At 57.9% G+C, this 23,370-nt stretch overlaps 1 protein-coding gene across 1 annotated transcript; it reads right to left on the reverse strand.

The window, feature by feature from the left end:
• Nucleotides 1-18,414: 18,414 nt before the first annotated feature.
• Nucleotides 18,415-22,611, reverse strand: LAT (linker for activation of T cells). Its single transcript, XM_062180064.1, has 12 exons — nt 22,509-22,611; nt 22,347-22,377; nt 22,193-22,227; nt 21,929-21,998; nt 21,743-21,807; nt 21,602-21,631; nt 21,426-21,489; nt 21,250-21,344; nt 19,549-19,611; nt 19,363-19,425; nt 19,174-19,273; nt 18,415-19,047 (listed from the first exon to the last, which is right to left on the reverse strand). The coding sequence occupies exons 1-11, from the start codon at nt 22,609-22,611 to the stop codon at nt 19,188-19,190; spliced, it is 705 nt and encodes a 234-aa protein (XP_062036048.1). The 3' UTR covers nt 18,415-19,047; nt 19,174-19,187.
• Nucleotides 22,612-23,370: the final 759 nt, after the last annotated feature.

Here is a 23,370-nt window from a genome sequence, read left to right on the forward strand (position 1 = left end):
GAACCCAGCCCAGAGTGCACTGCACCCATCCTGGGAAAGCAGCAGGTGGCCTCCGGCCCTGCTCAACACAGGGAGCCCTGAGCCAGGCCCCGAACCAGCCCCCCTGCTACCTGCAGCTCCCCCATGGTGCCAGGCTACTGTCTTCATAGGCAGCACAGAACACCCACCCCCTTCTCTCCACTGGTCCAGTCCCTTTTGTGTAGCTCACGGGAAGCATCACCTCCTCTGGGGAGCCCCCCATCCCCAGGATGCACCCCCACGGGGCCTACACTTAGAGCCGCAGGGGCTCTCCCAAATTTGCCACTTGCTCACTCTTACCACAGGCCTCAGTTTACTCATCAGCACAATGGGGCCAACGACAGCTCAAGGCAGGGGGGGTGGTTTTGAAGATGAAGAGATAAACTGGGCCCAAGCATCGCATCCTGTATCGTTATTTGCCAAACCTGGCAACGCAGCTGTTGGGGCTGGATTTCTCAGTCAACACCCAAGCTAGCCGACTCCAGCTCTGACAGGGCCTGCCCCCCACCCTGCACATCTGGCTCCCTGCTGGGCAGGTAGGATGTTGGGGGGGAAGTCTGCGGCTCACCCAGGCACACCTGAGCATCCCCATGGCAACCGGGCCCCTCCCTCACCCATGCTCAGGCTGGGGGGGCAGCTTCCTGAGTGTGTGACCTTGGGCAGGTGACAACCTCTTGGCTGTGCCCTTGTTGAACAGGTCCCCACCTGAGGAAAGACCTGCCCACAGGGGCTGTTAGGAGTGGAAGCACTTGAGACAGCGCCGGCCCGCAGCCAAGGAGTCCAGCGCCAGCGGCCCCTCTGCACGGCAGCCTCTGCTTCCACATCTGGGCAGCTCCCACCTCCCACCCCCGAGGACTCTGGGGTCTGGCTGACAGATGCCTGCCTCTCCATGCCAGAGAGAGAGAGAGAGGAAGAGAGAGAGAGGGAGGGAGAGAGAGAGGGAGAGAGAGAGAGAAATGAAGAGAGAGGGAGGGAGGGAGAGAGAGGGAGGGAGAGAGAGGAAGAGAGAGAGGGAGAGAGAAAGAGAGGGAGAGAGAGGGAGGGAGAGAGATTCCACTGCTGGTTCACTTCCCAAATGCCCACAACAGCCAGGAGCCAGGGACCCGCCCTGATCTCTTACATGGGTGGCAGGGACCCAAGTACTCGAGCCATCACCCCCGCCGCCCAAGGTGCACATGAGCAGGGAGCTGGATGGGGAGCTGGGATTCGAACCAGGCGCTCTGCTATGGGATACAGGTGACCTTGCGGCACCTACCTGCATGGCACACACGTGGAGGGGAGCAGGCGGCCCCCAGGCCGTCCCCGGGAACACCCAACATGCCTTTATTCTCCAGCCAGTAAAGGCCTGACTCTGACACTCGCCCCTCCCCCCAACACAAGGAAGGCAGGCTCAGGTTCAGGCTCAGGCTCAAACCCGTCATTATGTTGGTCACCTTGATCCCAAGGGTGGGCCCCTTCCCCACAGTAACCATCACGTTCTCTCCTCCCCTGCGCTCAGTTCCGGGGCTGCCCTGGGACTCCCCTGTGGCTGCGTGGCAGGAAGGGGCAGGGGGCTGGTTCCCACCCGGCCCGGCCTGCCCGCTTCGATTTCTCTCAAAGGCTGAAGACTTTCCTCTCCTGTCCTGCTGTGGTCCAGTCTCTTCAAGCCTCCTGCTCGGGCCTGACCTCAGCTACCAGGTCAGGACCCCTCCCAAGCCCCTTCTGAGCCTGCGGAAGGTTCTAGAAGGCCTCGGGCTACCCTCCCCACCTCTTGGCCGTGTCCTCCGAGCACACCACATGCCAGTTTGTCTCATCAGGCGTGGGGCACTGGGTTACAGCTGAATTCCAGGTAAACAACAGCAGTGTTGGGTACATGCAGGCCCCCTATAACACCTCCTGTCTTTATGAAACCTGGCCACCGACAATGGCTTTCTCCTCTCTGTGTCTCTCCCTTCCTTCCCCCTCTCCCCTCTCCCCTCCCTTGCCCCTTGGCTGCCTCCCTCAGACCCTCTCTCTTGCTGGTTGGAGAAACCCGCCCTCCCTCTGGGCTCACCCTGTCTTGTCTCACACCTGCCCCCACTCCGCCACCCCAATCCTTTGAACTGACAGCTGGGGCCTCCAGCCTCGCTTCCAGCAGCCCTGTGCAAAAAGCACAAGGCATTGTTTGATGTGTCCAATTACGAGGCCATGGCAAATCCATAGTCCGCGCCAAACCAAGGCCATTGGAACCCTCCCATTGCACGGATGGGGTCACTGGAGCTCAGAAGGCCCAAGGGCTCGCCCCGGGTCACACAGCTTGCGAGTGGTGGGTCAGGGGGGCTGCCCAGACAGGCTGTCACGTTCTAGGAGACTTGGGGTCCCTGCGGTGAGCGGGCAGGCTGTGCAGGGCGGGCTGAGCCACCGAGCTTACAGGGCCCTGAGTTTGCAAGGCCTTCTCACGCGGGAGCTGGAGCTGGAGCCGCAGCCGCGCGCCTGGTGCAGCCTCCCCACCCCCTGCAGCTGGTGTGGCCTCGTGTGTGACATTTCCTCCCCGAGGATCAGCCACAGCTGTGCTGGGCTGACAGGGAGGCAGGAAGAGGAGGCCTCGTCCCACGAGAGCTCGAGCACGGGGCACTTAGCAGCAGGTGCAGTCCCCCTCGGCACCAGTGCCCCACTCAGCAAGACTCAGAAGAGTCGCGTCCTGGCTCCAAGCCTGTTTCCTCGTCGCCCCCAAACGCAGTCACCTTTATCAGTCACAGTGCTGAAGGCAGGGTTAAAAGTGGCCTCAAAAGGGTAGACATTTGGTGCAGCTGCTAAGACGCGCTTGAGACACAGACATCCCACACCCGAGTGCCTGGGTTCAAGTCCTGACTCTGCCTCCAGCTGATGCACACGCTGGGAGGCAGCAGGGGATGGCTCAAGAGCTTGGGTCCCTGCCGCCCATGTGGGAGACCCAGATGGAGTTCCTGGCACCTGGCTGCCACTTAGTCCAGCCTTGACTGATGTGGCCACTGGGGGACTGAGCAGATGGAGTCTCTCTCTCTCTCTCTCTCTCTCTCTCTCTCTCTCTCTCTCTCTCAAGATTTATTTATTTATTTGAAAGTTAGAGTTACATAGAGAGAGAAGGAGAGGCGGGGCGGGGGTTGGGTCTTCCAGCCGCTGGTTCACTCTCCAGGTGGCCACAATGGCTGGAGATGCGCCGATCCGAAGCCAGGAGCCAGGAGCTTCTTCTGGGTCTCCCACGCAGATGCAGGGACCCAAGGACCTGGGCCATCTTCTACTGCTTTCCCAGGCCACAGCAGGGAGCTGGATCGGGAGAGGAGCAGCCAGGACTAGAACTGGCGCCCATATTAGGCCAGGGCTTTAACCCACTGCACCACTGCGCCGGCCCCAGGACAGCACTCACTTAACATAAATTCCGTGCCAGACCCTGCCCTAGGCACTCAGCTTAGCCATTGGAATAATGAAATCCTCCCCACCGGTGAGGTAGGCGCTGTTCCTCTCCTGACTTGATGGAGGAAGACACTGAGATGGGATTAAGGCCCCTGCTCCCCGGCTCATGGCTGCTGGGTCAGTACCCAGTGTGTGGGAGGCACTCGGCAGGGAAGGGCTCGTGGAGCCAGGGGTCCCCTGGTGACAGGACTGTGCAACAGCCATTAGCAGAAAATCCAGAGACATCAGCCCCATTTAACCATCTGGAAAAAAAAATACTAGGTTCTCACTTTAACAGCATATATACCCCTAAAATTAAAACAATAGAGAGGAGCCAATGCTGTGGCGTAGTGGACTAAGTCTCCACCTGCAGGGTCAGCCTCCCATATGGGCACCAGTTCGTGACCCAGCTGCTCCACTTCCAATCCAGCTCTCTGCTGTGGTCTGGGAAAGCTGTAGAAGACACCCCAAGTCCTTGGGCCCCTGCATCCACGTGGGAGACCTGGAAGAAGCTCCTGGCTCCTGGCTTCAGATCGGTGCAGCTCCAGCCATTGCAGCCATTTGGGGAGTGAACCAGCGGATGGAAGACCTCTCTCTCTCTCTCTCTCCCTCTCTGTCTATAACTCTACCTCTCAAATAAATAAATAAAATCTTTAAAAAAAATAGTGCAGAAAAGATCAGCATGGCCCTGAGCAGGCTGACAAATCCAGGAATCAAACAATAATAGTAAGATGGCTCCAGCCCTCACACCTTACACCAGGATAAATTAAATATTTAAACGGAGAGCTGGCACTGTGGTGCCACGGGTTAGTGATGCCGGAATCCCATAATGGAGCTTGAGTCCCAGCTGCTCTGTTCCTAGCCAGCTTCCTGCTAATGCGCCTGGGAAGACAGCAGAGGATGGCCCAAGGGCTTGGGCTCCTGCACCCATGTAGGAGACCTGGATTGGGTTCCTGGCTCCTGGCTTCAGCCTGGCCCAGCCCTGGCTGTGGTGGCCATTTGGGGAGTGAACCAGCAGATGGAAGACCTCTCTCTGTCTCTGTCTCTTTCTCTTTCATTCTCTCTCTCTCTCTCTCTCTCTCTCCCTCTGTCACTCTTTCTTTCAAATAAATGAATTCAGATCTAAAAAGGATTTGAATGTGCTGGCGCTGCGGCTCAATAGGCTAATCCTCCGCCTGCGGCGCCGGCACACCAGGTTCTAGTCCCGGTCAGGGCGCCGGATTCTATCCCGGTTGCCCCTCTTCCAGGCCAGCTCTCTGCTGTGGCCTGGGAGTGCAGTGGAGGATGGCCCAAGTTCTTGGGCCTTGCACCTGCACAGGAGACCAGGAGAAGCACCTGGCTCCTGGCTTTGGATCAGCACGCCGGCCGCAGCAGCCACTGGGGGGTGAACCAATGGAAAAAGGAAGACCTTTCTCTCTGTCTCTCTCTTTCACTGTCTGCTCTGCCTGTCAAATAATAATAATAATAATAATAATAATAATAATAATAATAAATAAGTAAAAAAAATCCAAAAACTATTTTAAAAAAAGGATTTGAATGGAAGACATGTTGGAATTTTTATTTTCACTTTCAGGATGGGAAAGTCCTAACCAACAAGATGTGGAATCAAAGATTGATCAACTTAACTATGGAAAAACAAAAGCTTCTCACAGCCAGAGCCCCCAGGAGGGGACCTGTGAGCCCCGGGAAACATGGGCAGCTGCGGGCTTGCAAAGGTGAGCTGGGCATGTGAGACTCGAAAACAGGATAAGTGACAAACAGAAAATATATTTGCTCCTGGTCAAGAAGCAAAAGACTTGGAGCCACCCCAGAAAGCTTCATCAGGAGACGTGCCCAGAGAGAAGGACCCATGGAGACGCTCAGGCGCGCGGGAAGGCACTCACCGTGATAGGAGAAATGCAGGCTCCACCAACACCCACCTAGGGTCCCACTTTGACCTAACCATCTGGTAGCGCTTTGAGTGGGAGAGGATGTGGGGAGCAGGCGCCGTGGGCTGGAGTGACAACACATCCCCCTCACCCCGGGGAAGGCGACATCTGTGTAAATCCCAAATGCACTGCGGCTAGGGAGTGGTTGCCCGAAAGTCCTCCCGACTCGCAAATGACGGATGTCCTAAGTCCAAGATTGTTCATTGCTGTGCTTTGTAAAAAAAAAAAAAAATCTGGTGAACTATTGCAAAGGATCTAAACGTCCACCCCTGGAGACTGAATTAGCAGCATCCACCCATGGCCTATGCTGCAGCTGTCAAAGCCAACGAGCAAGCATTTGGGTAACAACATCAAACAAGCCCCAGGGCACAGGGTCTCCCCTCCCCCCACTCAAGGAGGATCTTCACCAAGAACCCCTGGTATCAAAGCCTGCACTCGATAAAGGAGGTCAGAAAAATTTGCATAGAAAATGCATATTATGGGGGCCGGGTGCTGTGGCACCACCTGCATTGCCAGTATCACAAGTGGGCACCAGTTCGAGTCCTGGTTGCTCCACTTCTGATCCAGCTCCTTGCTAAGGTGCTTGGAAGGCTGGGGAAGATGGCCCAAAGGAGTTGCTCCCCTGCCACCCACGTGGGAGACCCGGGTGAAGCTCCTGGCTTTGGTCTGGCCCAGCCCCTGCCATTGTGGTCATCTGCAGATGGAAGATCTCTCTCTCTCTCTCTTGCCCTCTCTCTGTAACTCTACCTTTCAAATTATATATATATATATATATATATATATATATATATATATAATTTATTTGACAGATAGACAGTGAGAGAGAGACAGAGAGAAAGGTCTTCCTTCCGTTGGTTCACCCCGCAAATGGCCGCTACGGCCGCTCCAAAGCCAGGAGCCAAGTTCTTCCTCCTGCTCTCCCATATGGGTGCAGGGGCCCAAGCCCTTGGGCCATCCTCCACTGCCTTCCCCAGGCCACAGCAGAGAGCTGGACTGGAAGAGGATCAACTGGGACTAGAACCCGGCGCCCATGTGGGATGCTGGCTTCTGCAGGCGGAGGATTAACCAAGTGAGCTATGGTGCTGGCCCCAATATTTTTTTAAAATGCATATTATGGGGGCTGGTGCTGTGGCATAGTAAGCTAAGCATCCACCTGCAGTGCCGGCATCCCATATGGGCGCTGGTTCGTGTCCTGTCTGCTCCACTTCCAATCCAGCTCTCTGCTGTGGCCTGGGAAAGCAGTAGAAAATGGCCCAAGTCCTTGGGCACCTGCACCCATGTGGGAGACTTGGAGAAAGCTGCTGGCTCCTGGCTGTGAATAAGCCCAGCTCTGGCCATTTGGGGAGTGAACCAGCAGATGGAAGACCTCTCTGTCTTTCCCTCTCTCTGTAACTCTGCCTCTCAAATAAATGAACAAATTCTTTAAAAAATGCATATTATGAAAAAACTCTGTATAGGTTTCAAATTTCATAAACCAGAATAAACTTTTTGAAAAGATTTATTTATTTGAAAGGCAGAGTGATACAGAGAGAGAGAGATGTTCCAATCTGCTGGCTCACTCCCCAAATGGTCGCAACAGCCAGAACTGGATCAGGCCAAGCCAGGAGCCAGGAGCTCCATCCTGGTCTGCCACTCAGGCAGCAGGGACCCAAGCCCTTGCACCATCACCTCCTGCCTCCCAAAGCGAACATTAGCAAACAGCTGGAATCAGAGGTGGAACTGGGACTCAAACCCACGCACTCCCCAGTGGTTGTGGGTCTCTCTAGTGCCTTAACCAATGCAACAAAGTCCAGCCCTAAATTCTAATTAAAAAATGAAATTCTTGGAGAGATGGATATAGACAAAGCTCCCATCCAGTCTTTCACTCCCCAAACGTCTGGAACAGCCAGGGCCTAAGCCAGGAGCAGGAAACCCAATCTAGGTCTCCTCTACTGGGTGGCAGGGCGCTGAGTGCCTGAGCCATCACCTGCGGCCTCCCGGCGTGCATTAGCAGGAGGCTGGAATCAGGAACAGAGCCAGGACTCGAACCCAGGCCCTCCAAGATGAGATGCGATCACCCCGAGAGCGAAATCAACTTCTAGACTAAATGCTTTTCCCAAATTTTAATTTAAAATCAACATATTATAATAGTTTTCCAACAGGTGGAAAGAAAGAGAATGGGCTCCTTTTCTGATTTGGAGACCCGCCTTTCTCCCCCTACTTTTTATTAAATTATTATTACTATTATTATTACTATTACTATTACTATTACTATTTATTTGAAGGGCTGGTGCTCCAAGGTGTTGGGCAGGCATCTTCACCACTAGGCTTAATGCCTGACCCTACAGAGTAGTTTTATTTTTTCTAATTGATTTATTTGAAAGGCAGAGTTATAGAGAGAGAGAGAGAGAGGTCTTCCATCCGCTGGTTCCCTCCCCAAATGGCTGCCATGGCTGTGGCTGGGCCAGGCTGAAGCCGGGAACCTGTAACTCCATCCAGGTCTCCCACCAGGACGGCACGGGCCTGAGCAGAGTATGTGGGCCGTTTTCCACTGCTCTCCCAGGCTCATCAGCAGGAAGCTATATCACAAACAGAACGGCCAGGACTCAAACCAGCACTGTCATATGGGATGCCCATGTCCCAAGGGTGGCTTCACCCACTGCACCACAACACTGACCCTCAGCAGTTTTATTTTATTTATTTTTTTTAAAGATTTATTCATTTATTTGAAAGGCAGACTTATAGAGAAGCAGAGGCAGAGGCAGAGAGAGGGGTCTTCCATCCACTGGTTCACTCCCCAGTTGGCTGCAACAGGTGAAGCTGTGCTGATCCGAAGCCAGGAGCCAGGAGCATTTTCCGGGTCTCCCAGGCAGGTGCAGGGGCCAAGGACTTGGGCCATCTTCTATTGCTTCCCCAGGCCACAGCAGAGAGCTGGATTGGAAGTGGAGCAGCTGGGACTCGAACCAGTGCCCACATGGGATGCCGGCACTGGAGGTGGTGGCATTACCCATAGGCCACAGCGCCGGCCATCCTGCACACTATTTTCCATAGTGGCTGCTCTGTTTTTTACTCTCACTGACAGTGAGCAAAGGTTCCAATTTCTCTATATCCTTCCCAACACTTGCTAGTTTCCCTTTTGGTTTTGTTTTTCTCATAGCCATCCTAACGAGTAGGAAGCAGATCTCACAGTGGTTTTGATTCACATGTCCCTAACGACTGGTGGTGTTGTGTGTCTTCTCATGTACCAGTTGACCATCTCTAGAGCATCTTTGGAAAAAAGGTCTGTTCAAATCTGTGGCCCAGGGGCCGGCGCTGTGGCGCAGCGGGTTAAAGCCCCAGCCTGAAGTGCTGTCATCCCTTATGGGCGCTGGTTCGAGTCCTGGCTGCTCTCTGCTGTGGCCTAGGAAAGCAGTAGAAGATGGCCCAAGTGCTTGGGCCCCTGCATCTGTGTAAGAGACCCGGAAGAAGATCCTGGCTTCTGACTTCAGATCAGTGCAGCTCCGGCTGTTGCAGACGTCTGGGGAGAGAACAAGTGGATGGAAGACCTCTCTCTCTCTCTCTCTCTCTTTGCCTCTAACTATTTCAAATAAATAAAAATAAAATCTTAAAAAATAATCCGTGGCCCACTTTTTAAACTGTGTCCTTGGGTTTTGGTGTTGTGGTTGTTGTTATTGAGCTGTCTGAATTATTTACATATTCTGGATCGTACCCCGCATATAATTTGCAAATGTTAGGCCGGTGCCCTCAGCTCAATAGGCTAATCCTCCACCTTGCGGCGAGGCACACCGGGTTCTAGTCCCGGTCGGGGCGCCAGATTCTGTCCCGGTTGCCCCTCTTCCAGGCCAGCTCTCTGCTATGGCCCGGGAGTGCAGTGGAGGATGGCCCAAGTGCTTGGGCCCTGCACCCCATGGGAGACCAGGAGAAGCACCTGGCTCCTGCCTTCGGATCAGTGCAGTGTGCTGGCCGCAGTGCACTGGCCGCGGCGGCCATTGGAGGGTGAACCAACAGCAAAAAGGAAGACCTTTCTCTCTGTCTCTCTCACTATCCACTCTGCCTGTCCAAAAAAAAAAAAAAAAAAAATTGAAAATGTTTTCTCCTATCCATAGTTTACTTTTTCACTCTGCTGATGCACAGAAGATTTTACACTTCATTCAGCCCCGTTATCTGTTTTTGCTTTGTTATCTATGCCTCTGGTCATGTCCGAGAAATCACTGCCAAATTCCATGCTGTGGGCTTTTCTCACATAATTTTCTTCTAGTGGTTTTATGTCTTACATTTTGGCCATTAATCCAGTTGAGTCAATGCTTGTATATGGTGCAAGGTTAATGTCTGACCTCATTCTTTTCTGTGTGGATAGCCAGTGTTCCCAGCACTGTCTGTTGAAGAGATTGTCCTTTTGCCAATGGGTGATCTTGGCACCCTTGTCAAAGATCACTCGACTGAGTTCGTGAAAGTTTATTTCTGACCCTGCTATTCGACTCCACTGGTCTCTATGCCAGTGCCACAGTTTTGATTATTGTAGCTTTGTGATCATTTTTAAATCAGGAAATGTGAATCTTGTAATTTCATTCTTTATCAAGATTGTTTTGGTTCTTTTGGGTCTTTTAAGGTGTCACATGATGGGGTCGGCGCTGTGGTGCAGTGGGTTAAAGCCCTGGCCTGAAGTGCTGGCATCCCATATGGGTGCTGGTTGGAGATCCGGCTGCTCCTCTTCCGATCCAGCTCTCTGCTATGGCCTGGGGAAGCAGTAGAAGATGGCCCAAGCCGTTGGGCCCCTGCACCCACGTGGGAGATTCCAAGGAAGTTCATGGCATCTGCTGTTAACCTAGCCCAGCCCTGCCTGTTGTAGGCATTTGGGAAGCAAATCGAAGATCTCTCTCTCTCTCTCTCTTTCTCTGTCTTTCAAGTGGATGAAAATAAGTAAATAATTAAAAAAAAAATCAACATTATGAAGTCAATTTGGTGGGGTGTCCGGAGCTGAAAGACCACACCCACTGGCTCAGGAAGCAGGCGGGAGGTGGGCAAGGAGCAAGTAACAACAGTCTTTCATCAGAGACTGTGAGTCCCACAGCAGGTGGCTGTGCTGAGGCCCTGGGTGGGGAAGGGGCTCCGGGAAAGACAGGGGCAAGGCGGGAGGAGCCATGGCGGGAAAGAGCGCTCCATGGCCGTTGTCCTTGCTTATGTGGAGAAACTATTGTTGGGGTGGGGGGCTGGGGAGACTTGGCTGTAGCTGGGCCAAGGGTATAGGGCAGGTGATCCAAAAGGCAGAGACAGTGAGAGGTCAAGCCAGTGGCCTGGCGGCGGGGCTGGGGGTGACTGGTGGCGGCAGCAGTCACCTGCTCAGTGTACCCACGCCCACGCCCTACTGCTTCCTGCTGGTTTTCCAAGCCCCTTCTGCCCCGCCCCCCACCCCGTGTGCCCCTTTACCCAGCAGCCCACCTGTGAGTCTCTGGCTTCAGAGCACCCCCGTTTCTGCTGCCTCCCCCAGCTGCAGCGGCCCCACAATCATCCGGCAAATACTCCCACCCCACTCCACCCTGACCCCGGCCATGGCTGCTTGGGTCCCAGCTCAGCCACTGACCAGCCGTGCGGTCTCGCGAGCAGGTGATCAGAGCAGCTACGGAGTCAGGGCAGACCACGAAAGGGCTGTCCGTTCCCCGCCGGCTCAGGGCTTCCTGAACACCAGCTCATCTGATTCTACATCTTTGCCTTTGACCATATCCTTAGCAGCCTGGACCTGGGGTTCTCATTAGTTTTCTATGAAATCACTTCCTTTTTTAAACTCCAGTTCATTTCAAAGACAACCACATGTCACAGCCCTAAATAGAAAGCCAGTGTTGCTTGCCCTAAAGAACAGGAAATCCTAAAAAAATGAACCCTGCAAAATCCAGGCTGAATCCCATGGGACTTGCACCTTCCGCCCTTAGGGTAAGAATGGAGATGAACAAGATAGGGACCTGCATGGCGGTTGAGGGGCTGCCTGCAGCGCCGGCATCCCATAGGCATGGAGTCCCAGCTGCTCCACTTCCAATCCAATCCCTGCTAATGCACCTAGGAAGGCAGTGGAAGACGGCCCAAGCACTTGCTCCCTTGCCACCCATGTGGGAGGCCCAGATAGAGATCCTGGCTCCTGACTTCAGCTCTGGTCACTGCAGATATTTGGAGAGTGAACCAGTGGATGGGAGCTTGCTCTGTCACTCTGCTTTTCACAAAAAATAAAATAAATCTTAAAATAAATAAATAAATAAGGCCGGCGCCACAGCTCAATAGGCTAATCCTCTGCCTTCAGCGCCGGCACACCGGGTTCTAGTCCCGGTCGGGGCACTGGATTCTATCCCGGTTGCTCCTCTTCCAGTTTAGCTCTCTGCTGTGGCCCGGGAGTGCAGTGGAGGATGGTCCAGGTCCTTGGGCCCTGCATCCGCATGGGAGACCAGGAGAAGCACCTGGTTCCTGGCTTTGGATCAGCACAGTGCACTGGCCGCAGCGGCCATTGTGGGGTGAACCAACGGAAAAGGAAGACCTTTCTTTCTGTCTCTCTCTCTTACTGTCCACTCTGCCTGTCAAAAAAAAAAAAAAAAAAAAAAAGATGTTAACTAGCAGCCCAGCCCAGACTGCAGCCCCAGACAGCAACCATAATGAGAAGTGCAGAGTAGACGTAGGCATTGGACATGGCACTGAGTCACCACTTGCATCCCGTATCAGAGGGCCGGTTGGAGTCCCAGCTGTTCCACTTCCAATCCAACTTCCTGCTAAGGCGCCCTCAGAGGCAGCACATGACGCTGGGGTCCCTGCCACCTACATGAGACCTGAATTGGGTTCCAGGCTCCTGGCTTCAGCGTGGCCCAGCCCCAGCTATTGCCGGCGGATGGAAGAGCTTTGTCTGTATCTGTTTCTCTGCCTTTCAAATACAATGAAAATAAATAAATAATGGAAGGGGGGGGCTGAATTGAGATGTCCATGACTCTCTCCCTGCTGGAGTTAAAGGTGAACTTAAGATGCTTCTATTCAGGGCCCAAGTCCTTGGTGCCCTGCACCTGCTTGGGAGACCTGGAAGAAGCTCCTGGCTCCTGGCTTCAGATCAGCCCAGCTCCAGCCGTTGCAGCCATTTGGGGAGTGAACCAGTGGATGGAAGACCTCTCTCTCTCTCTCTCTCTCTCTCTCTCTCTCTCTCTCTCTCTCTCTCTGTCTCTCCCTCTCTGTAACTCTACCCCTCAAATAAACAAATAAATCTTTAAAAAATGGGCGTGCACACAGCCTGCCCGTCTGGGAGGCGACCCATCTAATTTGATCAGAGTCCTGTCTCGTTGCGGGTTCCTGTGGGCGGGTCACTCCACTGCTCTGTGTCTTGGTGTCCCAAAAACAGTTGGGAGGAGAAGGGGGGTGGGGGACAGGAAGGGAGGGGGCGTTTGGTGCCATCAGCTAGGACCCCATTTGGGGCTCTGCTGAGTGTTTAGGTTTGAGTCCTGCCTCCGCTCTCTATTCCGGCTTCCTGCTCACGTCCCTGCCACCCACGTGGGAGACCAGGTCGGAGCTCCCAGCTCCTGGTTTCAGCCTAGCCCAGCTCCAGCTGTTGCAGGCATTTTGGGTCTCTGCCTTTCAAATAAATAAAATAGAAAGAAAAAGGAAAACACTAAGAGGTCCAACACGGAACAAATGCTACCAAGCCCACCCCGCAGGGACACCAGGGGGAGCCCCTGGGAGAAGACCCCCCACCCATGCCTGACCGGAGCCTCCCTCCTCTCAGCCCCTTGCTGCACACCCGCTCCTGCCCTCATCCCTGAATCCCTGCTCACAGCAGCCTGGGAACAGCAGCAGGTGCAATGCCCAGCTCACAGGAAGGAAGACTGAGGCTGGCACGGGTGGTGACACAATTCCCCTGCCTGCCACCGCGCCTCGGGCCAGGCCAAGAGTCGGAGCCTGGGCCCCCACCCCCACCTGCCCCACCCCCCACATTATCTCGGTCCCACAGCAGCTGAACGTCCTGATATCTCTCTCTCTGATCCTTCCGGCTCCCCCAAGACAACTCAGGATGTGGGGAGGGAGGGGCAGGGAGAGGAGGAGGAGGGAGCCCGAGAACCAGAGAGAGAGAGAGAGAGAGAGAGAGACGCTTCTGAGACCGAGAGAAACTCAGACAGAAGATGGAGAAGCAGAGAGCCAGAGAGAGGCAGGAATGGAGAGAGACACAGAGCGAGACAGGGGTGGTGGCCCCAGACACGGGGGCAAAGAGAGGCAGAGGCCGAGACAAGAATGAAAGCAGTGCGTGGGACCGCGGCGGGGGCGCGCCGGGTGCAGGGTGTTGCGGGGGACCTGAAAACAGAGAGAAAGGGGGTGAACTGGAGAGCCGGGCGGGGGAGGGTGAGAACAGAGGCCTGCCAGGCTCTTAAGGCGCACTCAGAGCCCCAGCGAGGGGGCAGGAGGACCCTAGGGAAGAGGCCAGGACCCTCCGGCCCGGGGCTCCAAGGCCCTGCCAGCCCCCACGGGATGGCACCCTCCTGGACGGTCCCGGTGCCCACAGCCCCAGGGAGGGCCCGGGTGGGCAGAAGGCGCCCTCTGAGAGGCCTCAGCTGCCACCAAGCTGGTGGTGAGCTGGAGAGAGGGGTGCCACGGGCAGGGCGGCCTCGTGGTCTGGCCATCTGCCTCCTCTGGGCCTCTCCCTTTCCTCGACTATCCAAATCAAGGCACAGGGCCATGGGGAGAGGCCCGAGTGTCTGGGGCACTTGCTGGCAGCACGGGCAGGGCACAAGGCAGGTGCCTGGAGGAGGGGCCCTTGTTGATGAAGGTGGCGCTCCCACGCTCCCACGGCATCCTGTCTCTGTGAGTCACGGCTCTTTCATTTGCAAACGACACAAAGCCAGCTGAAGCTGAGCCAAGCCAGAGAAGCGTTCGTTAACCCACATCACTGAGCCGTTCACGGGCAGATCCAGCTTCAGGAATGAGTGGATCCAGGACTCTGATGCGTGTTCTCACGCAACCCGCCTCCCTCTGTGCTGCCTTCCCTCGGCCAGCTGCCCTCTCGCGTGGCTCCTGACCTATCTGTTGAGTGATCCCAGCTGGGGAAAAAAAAAAAAACAGGCTAATCCTCCGCCTTGCGGTGCCGGCACACCGAGTTCTAGTCCTGGTTGGGGCGCCGGATTCTATCCCGGTTGCCCCTCTTCCAGGCCAGCTCTCTGCTATGGCCCAGAGTGCAGTGGAGGATGGCCCAAGTGCTTAGGCCCTGCACCCCATGGGAGACCAGGAGAAGCACCTGGCTCCTGCCATCGGATCAGTGAGGTGCGCCGGCCGCAGCACGCCGGCAGCAATGTGGCGGCCATTGGAGGGTGAACCTTCGGCAAAAGGAAGACCTTTCTCTCTGTCTCTCTCTCTCGCTGTCCACTCTGCCAGTCAAAAAAAAAAAAAAAAAAAAAAAAAGCTTCATTCCCCCAGAGTTTTAGCAAAAGGCACTCTGACCCTCAGTGAATTTCGTTTCAGATTTGCCTTTTTTGCTCTCTCCTTTTCCCGCCAACTTCTGAGCAGGCTGTGGGCTTTGCTGTGTGACCCTAAGCAAGCCACCTGGCCTCTCTGAGCCTGCTTGCTATTGTACAGAGCAAGGCTGGCTCCTCGTACACTACAGACAGAGCTGTTGTGAGGTTCGGGGTAACGCTGAGTGTGGCACACACAGGAGGAGTGGGATAACTGCGTCCCGGTGGGCATCCTGTCTCCTACCAGCCCATGCCCCCCCAGTTTTCTCTGGGCCCTACTTCCGGTCTCTTGGAGATGGGGTGGAGTCACAGGGGTGTGCTCCCGGCCAGGGACTCGGTCGGGAAGCCACGTGTCCCAAGCCAGCCCCAGCACTGTATGTTCAGGGCCTTTGCTGAGGACACTGGGACATTCTGTGCATGCTGGGCCCCCACGGGCACCGGGGAGATTGAGGTTCCTGGAGCTGCCCGGAACCAACGCGTGACCGCACAGGAGGGAGAGACGGGAGATGGAGCACTCACGGAGGCAGAGAGAGAGGACACAAACTGGAAGCTGCTCGTCGGCATCTCGCCCCAGCCAGACCTGAACTTGCCACTGCTTTCAGCAACAAAAGATCATTTACTTCCAGGGCCACTCCTGGGCTGGGAGCCCCAGGCTGAAGAGGCCTAAAACTTAACTCCAACACCCTGGAAGCTCCCACAGGAATCTCACGCATACAGCAAGAGCAGGGGGTGGGGCATGGAGGAGGGGCGGCCTCGTGGTGAAGCAGTCTGTGGCACCAGCCTCCCATCTGGGCGCTGGTTCAAGTCCCGGCTGCTCCGCTTCTGATCCAGCTCCCTGCTAACGCGCCTGGGAAAGCAGCAGAGGACGGCCCGAGTGCTTGGGCCCCTGCACCCATGTGGGAGACCCAGAGGAGGTTTCTGGCTTTGGATAGGCTCAGCTCTAGCTGTTGCAGCCATTTGGGGAGTCAACCAGCAGATGGAAGATCTCCCCGTGTCTCTCTCTCTCTCTCTCTGTCACTCTTTCAAATAAATGAAACCAATCTTTTTTTTTTTTTAAGGGGAGTGGCATTTGACACAGTGGTGAAGTCGCCACCTGAGACACCTGCATCCTACGTCGGAGATCTGGGTGGGTTCCAGTCCCGGCTCCGCTCCCAGCCCCAGCTTCCTGCTACTGTGCAGCCTGGGAGGCAGCCACGACAGCTCAGGCAGCTGGGTCCCTGCCGCCCACGTGGGAGACCCCGCCTGCACTCCTACTCTCGGCTGCGGCCGGCATTTGGAGAGTGAACCGTGGGATGGGGGCTCTGTCTACCTCCCTGTCAAATAAATATAAACGAATGAATGAATGAATAAAACGAGTTGCAAAAGCCCAGAGAGCTTCCTGAGGGGACACAGGAGGGAGGCGGGGCGCTGGGTGGGAGAGCCAGGCCGGGCGCCACACGACGGTGATGGTGAAGTCGGGACGATGCTCACGCAGGCATCTCAGAGGGGCAGGGGTAAGTCCACTCTGGGGCCGCCCACATCCCACAGAGAGCGCCTGAGACTGAGTCGCGGCTCCACTCCTGCTCCCAGCTTCCTGCCCAGGTGCACCCTGGGAGGCAGCAGGGATGACGGCTCAGGGATCACGAACAGACGCTACCCATCCACATCACTGGGCCTTGCCCCGTCCACCCACTGGCCGCTGGGGAGTGGCTGCCACGTGCCTGCACGGCGCCTTTCCCACCCCTCCTCCGGGGACTGGGGTCCAGGCTGTGTCCAGCCGTAGCCATGACAACGCTGCTTGCACCTGCCTTCCCGGCCCATGCGCCGCAGCTGCTCAGGGTTCAGATCCAGGAACTTGCTAGCAAGGGGAAAGGCACACACGGCGGCCAAGGTCCCCCAAGGTGGCTTCACCAGCGTGCCTCGGTCCGCTCCACCCAGGCACAGAGGCGCCTCAGCTCATTCCGATTCTCCCACGTAAAAGGACTTCACACCACCAGCTGATGTCCAGCCTGTGTGATCGCTTTCCCAGGCCCTCACACCCCATCAGCTCTGACTGCTTCCCCATCCAGGCGGCGGTCATGGGGGCTGCCGAGCTGGGGCCCTGGAGTGGGCCAGCCTCAGAGCAGCACCCAGAGCCACCTCTTCAGCTCCACCCCTCCAAGGCTGTTTTGCCACCTGAGAAACGGTGATGCCAACAGTGATGGGGGGGGTGTCACGCAGCTAAGTGAGAGAAGCGTGAGACAGATCCAGAGAAGCTCCAGCTCTGGGTGTCCATCAGAGCGACTGTGGGGGCAGTGACAGGAACCCCAAGTCAGGCTGGAAGGAGAAAGCCGTCACTTATGGCCCATGGAACTGCGAAGCCTTGGGGGGCGGCGAGGGTCTTGCTTCAGGTGTGGCTGCATCCAGGAGTTCTAATGCCACCACTAGGAGCTGGCCCTGTCCCTCTAGGAGCACACTGCCCTCCTCGGTGGCACTGGGGCAGGCTCTCCTGGCACCAGCTTCAGGATCAGATCCTTAGGAATGGCCGTGAACAAGAGTTGCTTCTCTCCAGCACTTCTGGCCCAAACCCCAGAGCTGCTCCTCCCATGCCCAGCTTCTCTGCACGCCTGGGCCTGGGCCTCAAGGTGGCTGGGGGCAGGGGGGCAGCTGTGGCCCAGGTGCGACTCAGGTGCTCATCTTCTGGGCAGGGTGGGTGGGGTGGGGTGGGTTGGCCCAACAATCTCGCATACTACACACAATGAGATCCCAGAGGGAAACTGAGGCAGAAATCCCATGATTATGGGAAGTGGATCCCAGCCAGGTCAAAACAAAGGTCTAGGGGCTGATGCTGTGGTGTAGTGAGTAAAGCCGCTGCCTGCAGTGCTGGCATCCCATATGGGCACCAGTTATGTCCCAGCTGCTCCACTTCCGATCCAGCTCTCTGCTGTGGCCTGGGAAAGCAGTGGAAGATGGCCCAAGTGCTTGGGCCCCTGCATCTGCATGGGAGACCCGGAAGAAGCTCCTGGCTCCTGGCCTCAGAACGGTGCAGCGCCGGCCATTGTGGCCATCTGGGGAATGAACCAGCAGATGGAAGACCTCTCTCTCTCTCTCTGCCTCTGTCTCTGTAACTCTTTCAAATAAATAAATAAGTCCTTAAAAAAAAAAAAAAACAGGTCTTGGGGCCGGCACCGTGACACAGGTTAAACTGCTGCTGCCTGTGACACCAGCAGCCCACATGAGCCCTGGTTCAAATCCCAGCTGCTCCACTTCCAGTCCTACTAACTCCCTGCTAATGCGCCTGGGAAGGCAGCCCAAGTCCTTGGGCCCCTACACCCACGTGGGAGACCTGGAAGAGGTTCCTGGCTTCAACTGGCTCAGCCCCAGCCACTGCAGCCATTTGGGGAGTGAACCAGCAGATGGAAGACCGCTCTCTCTCTCTCTCTCTCTATCTGTAACTCTGCCTTTCAAATAAATAATTCTTTCAAAAATACAGGTCTCCACCACACCGCTCCCTCCCCGAGGTGTGGCCTGTGGGAGCCGTAGTTTTGGAACCACGTGGGGGTCCCAGGCCCCACCCGCCCTTGGAACTGGACACTCCGAAAGTGAGTGCGAGCTGGGTGAGCAGCGACCGAGCTGCGCCGCGTGGCACGGGATCTTGCACAGTCACTAAGGCCATTGTCAATGTTCTGTTTTATTGAGGACCACAACAGGTTAAGCAGTAGGAGAGCCCTTGGAGGTCAGGTCCGGCGAGAGGACGGAGAAACAGGCCAGGGGGGCAGGGCGGGGCGTGGCTGGTAGCGCCCTGCTCCGCCACCAGCACAGCCAGCGGCTGACGCCTCGCCCCATGGGGACCTCCCCCCCCCGGGGGGGGGGGTAGACCTTTCGAGTCCCACAAGCACCGGCTGGGGTACCAGGCCCCACACAGACTGCTCCATCTGCCAGCTGTCCCCTCACAGAGCCTGGCTGGGACCCCAGGGGTAGGGGGAGAGAGGGCCCCTGCAGAGGGGAGCCCCAGGATGCACACACAGAGGACAGGGACACACGCGGCCCTCTCCCCAAAGCCAACCACACACGGGCCTTTCTTCTCTTACAGAAGAACGCTTTGTTCTCAGGCTGTGTCAGAGGTACAGAGAACTGGGGGAGGGGGGCACAAACTGGACCCCAAAGTGACAATAAGTTAGGGGGAAAATTCTCAGGCTGTCGTCGGGCAGGGTGCCAAGGAGGTCCCCCGCCCCCTTCCCTCCACTGGAGGACCCAGAGGCAGCTGCCTAGCCCAGGGGTCCCGGCAAGGCTGGTTCTGGGGGTGTGGCCGCAGGCTGAAAGACAAGGCGGGGGCTGGGTCGGAAGGCGGCAGGAGAGCTGCAGGACCGGCCCCCTGGGGGCAGGGAGAGGGTGAAGGGGGGTGCCCAGGGCAGGGTGGATGGGCAGGGAGGGCCTCTCACCAGGTCCCCCATCTTCAATTAAGGCCCTGTAGATTCTCATAATCTGGAGCTTCCTCGTCTTCCTCCTCCTGGTCCCCAGCCTCCTGGGCACTCAGCATGGCTATGGGGAGAGGAGAGGTTGGGCTCCAGCCTCCAGGGCCACCCCCACCCTGCCCCCTAGGCTCTGCAGCCCCCTGTCCGAGCACTCACCAGGTTGGCTCCTGGCCTCCAGGGGCAGCTCTTGGGACACGTTCACGTACTCCCGGCTCCCATCTGTGGGGACAGGTCAGAGGAGGGACCAGGGAGGGGCTGTGGGTGGCCCCAGGGAGGGGCCAGGCCACCCTGAGTATGCAGGGGGGTTGGGTGGAGGCCAGCAGGGGCGCCCCGGTCACTCACCCAGGGACGCGTCTGCACTGCCCTCGCTCTCAGGGACGTTCACATAATCATCACCAGACTCCACTGTGGAGAGACCAGCAGGGCCCACCCGCCCCCAGCAGTGTCAGCCCAGCCCCAGAGATCCCCCAGCCTCGGGTGCCCAACTCCCAGGCAGTCGCGGAAGCAGCAATGGCAGTGGCCGGGATGAGGGCCAGGGCCAGACAGAAGCGGCCCAAGCGGCCCCGGGGAGATGGGGACCCCAGCACGGCCCCTGGGCTGCGCCGCAGGGACAGACAGCAGCTCAGAGCATGCGCACAGAAGGCAGCTGACAGCAGTGTCACGGGGCCTGCCCCAGCTGCTGGCCCCCTGTCCTCCAAGCCCCTCCTGGACACTGGTCACCCTCAGCGTCACTCTGTGAGCCGCCTGTGGCGTCACGTGATGGAGACACGGACAGGGCGGGCCTCAAAACCAGAGACTCTGGCTGCTCACCCAAGCTCAAGACCCAACTCCAGCACCAACACTCTGTGCAACCTGAGGCAACAGAAGACGGCCCACGTGCTTGGGCCCCTGCACCCATGTGGGAGACCCGAAAGAAGCTCCTGGCTCCTGGATTCGGATCGGCCCAGCTCCGGCCATTCCGGCCATTTGGGGAGTGAACCAGCGGATAGAAGACCTCTCTCTCTCTCTCTCTGTAACTCTGCCTCTCAAATAAATAAAGTGGCAGCCCTCAGCCAGCACGAGACGCTGAAGTCTCTGTGCTCTGCCTCAGTGGCTGTCACAGCCTGGCCTCAGCCCCACAGAGGCATTCGCAGGACAATGGGTGACGAGTGAATGAATGAATGAATGGACGGATGGGAAGCAGCACTGGGACAAACTGATGCAGCCCAGGACTCGGGATGGCGAGGGATGGCAGCTTGCGGACGCGGGAGCCCAGGACCAGCACACGTAGCAGGTGAGAAAAGCCCCAGGGGTGAAACCAAACTGACGGGAGAAAGGCGGCTCCAAGGGGAGCAGAGGAAAAGGCGCCCCCTCCCCAGCCATGTGTGCGCGCGCACACACACACACAGACACAGAGACACAGACACACACACACACCATCAGGTCCTCAGACCGACAAGATGGCGGTGGGCACTGAGCACAGCGGTGAGCTGCATTCCCAGCTCAGAGAGCCTGGGCTGGAGCTCCCTGCCCCCCCCCCACTCCCAGTTCTGGCTTCCTGCTACGGTGCACCCTGGGAGGCAGCCGCGGACGGCTGGGGCAGCTGGGCTTCTGCCGCGCACGTGGGGAGACCCAGGCTGAGTTCCAGGTTCCTGGCTTCAGTTAGGCTGAGCCTTGGCTGTTGCAGGCATCTGAGCCACTGAGGGACTCCCTACCTCTCAAAATACATTTTTGCAAAATTTCTTTTTAATCTTTAATTTAAAAAAACACAGAAATGTACAAAATGCTATCACCTCCATGAAACAAGAACAGGGGGCTACAAAAAAGGAACAGTCAGAGACCCAGAAAGAACTTTTGGATAGGAGGGGAAAATATATATACAGCACAAGGGCTGCGAATAAAGGCAAGGACATCTCCCAGACAATAAAGGAGAAATCAAGGCCAGGGCAGAAGTCCGGCACCTGCAGCGGGGGAGCCCTGGAGAGGGAGCACAGGGGAGCGGGGTTGCTAAAGCCTTCACAGGGCAGGGGAGCACGCGGGGGGCCCCGGCACCCCCCGACTCACTGGAGAAGGCACTGTCTCGGAGACCAGGGTTTCTGGGCGCAGGGGCGGAGGGGCCGGGGCCGCTGGTGGCCGGGCCGTCGTCAGGAAGCACCTCCCTGAGAGTGAGCCGATGAGGGGGTGAGGAAGCTTGCCCGGGGCCCCAGCGCCCACCTGCCCTCCTACCCCTGGCCACTCACAGGTAGCCCTCGTTGTGAGAGTCCTCCTCATCCTCATCTTCACCCGCGTCCTCACAGGCCAGCTCTGCAGGCAACGCCACGGGGTGGGGGAGAGCTCAGCGCGGCCCAAGACAGGCCCCGGCCTCCCCACCCGGCTGGGCCCCCCAAGCCCGCCGCCCCCGGCAGCCCAAACTCACCCTCGTTCTCGTAGCTCGCCACACTCTGGGCTTCAAGGAGAGAGCAAGAGGGAAACTGAGTCAGCTCAGGGCTGGGCCTGTGTCTGCCTGGCCCCGGCTCCCCCGCTTCCCGGCAGAGCGGGGGTGCCCTGCCACACTTACCGCCACCGGAGTCCCTCCGGGAAGACGGCATCCGGTGGGAATCCCCAGGGGGCTGCGGAGATCTCCTGGGAATCAAAGGTCAGAGGTCACACTCTATGCCGGGAGGATTACAGCAGGGCGGGGCAGGGGGGACTGGAAAAACAAGGCAGTAGAGAGATTTGGAGGCGGAGTTGGGGGGCTACTCACGGGATGGGGAGCAGGTCTGGCTGGCTCAGGGGTGGAACGGAGGTAACAGCCGGCCAGGGGGCGGGGGTATCTGAGGACACAGAGCTGAGCTGGGAAGAGTGACTCCCCACCCACGTCTCCCACCTTCCTCGAAGCCCCAGTGCCCTGACCGCCCCCCACTCCCCATCCCAGCTCAAGCCAAGGCCATGTGGGCACCTAGAGCAAGGGGGCACCAAACGGAGGGAGCCTCTCCCCCCCGAGGCAGGGGAGCCTCCAACTACTCACAGGGTGGTTTGATCAAGATGCTCCTGGGATACAAACTGGCAAGAGAGACACAGTGGAAGGCTGGAGCTGAGCCAGGCACCCCCCTCCCCGCTCTGGCCCAGCCCTCCATGGGGAATTGCAGGAGACACGCACAGGGCAGAGGGGACCCACTCACCCATCCGAGGAAGAGGCACTGTTGTAGGAGTCTGGGGAAGAGAGGGGTCGGTGAGGCGGGAGCCGGGGCTCAGGGCGGCAGCAGGGCAGAGGCAGGCGAGGGGGGCCAGGGACCGTACAGCGACTCCAGCAGGTGCACCCCAGCCCTCGAGCCCCTGCTCACCTGACAGCCGGCGGCAGCGCACACACAGGGCCATCAGCAGCACAGCCAGGAGCGGCCCCAGCAGGAGGCCCAGCGTGGAGTGGCCGAGGACGTTTGCCTCCATCTGCCGGGCAGAGCCTGGCCCAGATCCTCGGGGAAGGGCGCAGCAGGGGGCAGCGATGCCCTCTTTGGGGGCTGGGCTCAGTGCAAGCTCTGGGGGACCCTAGCCCCTAGGTCAGGCCAGGGCCCAGGCTGGGGTCCAGGGCTCCAGCCACGCCATGCACACATGAGACAGGTCCCTGCGCCCCAGCAGTACCTGCCCTGGGCCAGACGCCCGCCTGGCCTCGCCTCGCCTCGGCGCCCGTCCTCGGCAGGAAGCTGTGGTGAGCACCGGGTGAAGGCAGGAAATCATCGGGCTCCCAGCCGGCTGCACCGCCCCTTCCCACCCCCACCCAGCCGGTGGGGAGGGGGAGGCCTCCCCGTCAGGGTTCTCACGGAGGGACACTCGCCCGTGGGACGAGGGGCAGCTCCTCCATGGAGTGAAGGCCTGTGGCAAGCCACCGGGCGTCGGGGGTCGGCAGCAGGCATTCCGCCAGGCAGAGGGCAGCGCCCACCCCAGCTCGCCCAGCCGGCCAGGGGTTGTGTGCGGAGCGGGGGGCGGGCTCCTGTAAGCCCGGCCGTGACTCAGGGTCACACGGAGCCAGCTCACTGGCACGGCGGTCCTCACTCCTGGGCGCCTGGCCCCACGGCACAGGGACTGGCCCCGCGGCCCCCCGGCAGCGCCCCCACTGCCCCCAGGAGCCCTGGGGCTGCAGATGGGCCAGCCAGAGGTCAGGGGTCACCAGCATCCAGACAAAAGACTCAGGTAGGCACTTGGGGTCTG

Source organism: Lepus europaeus, chromosome 21, assembly GCF_033115175.1.
Source record: "Lepus europaeus isolate LE1 chromosome 21, mLepTim1.pri, whole genome shotgun sequence".
Classification (NCBI taxonomy): Eukaryota; Metazoa; Chordata; class Mammalia; order Lagomorpha; family Leporidae; genus Lepus; species Lepus europaeus.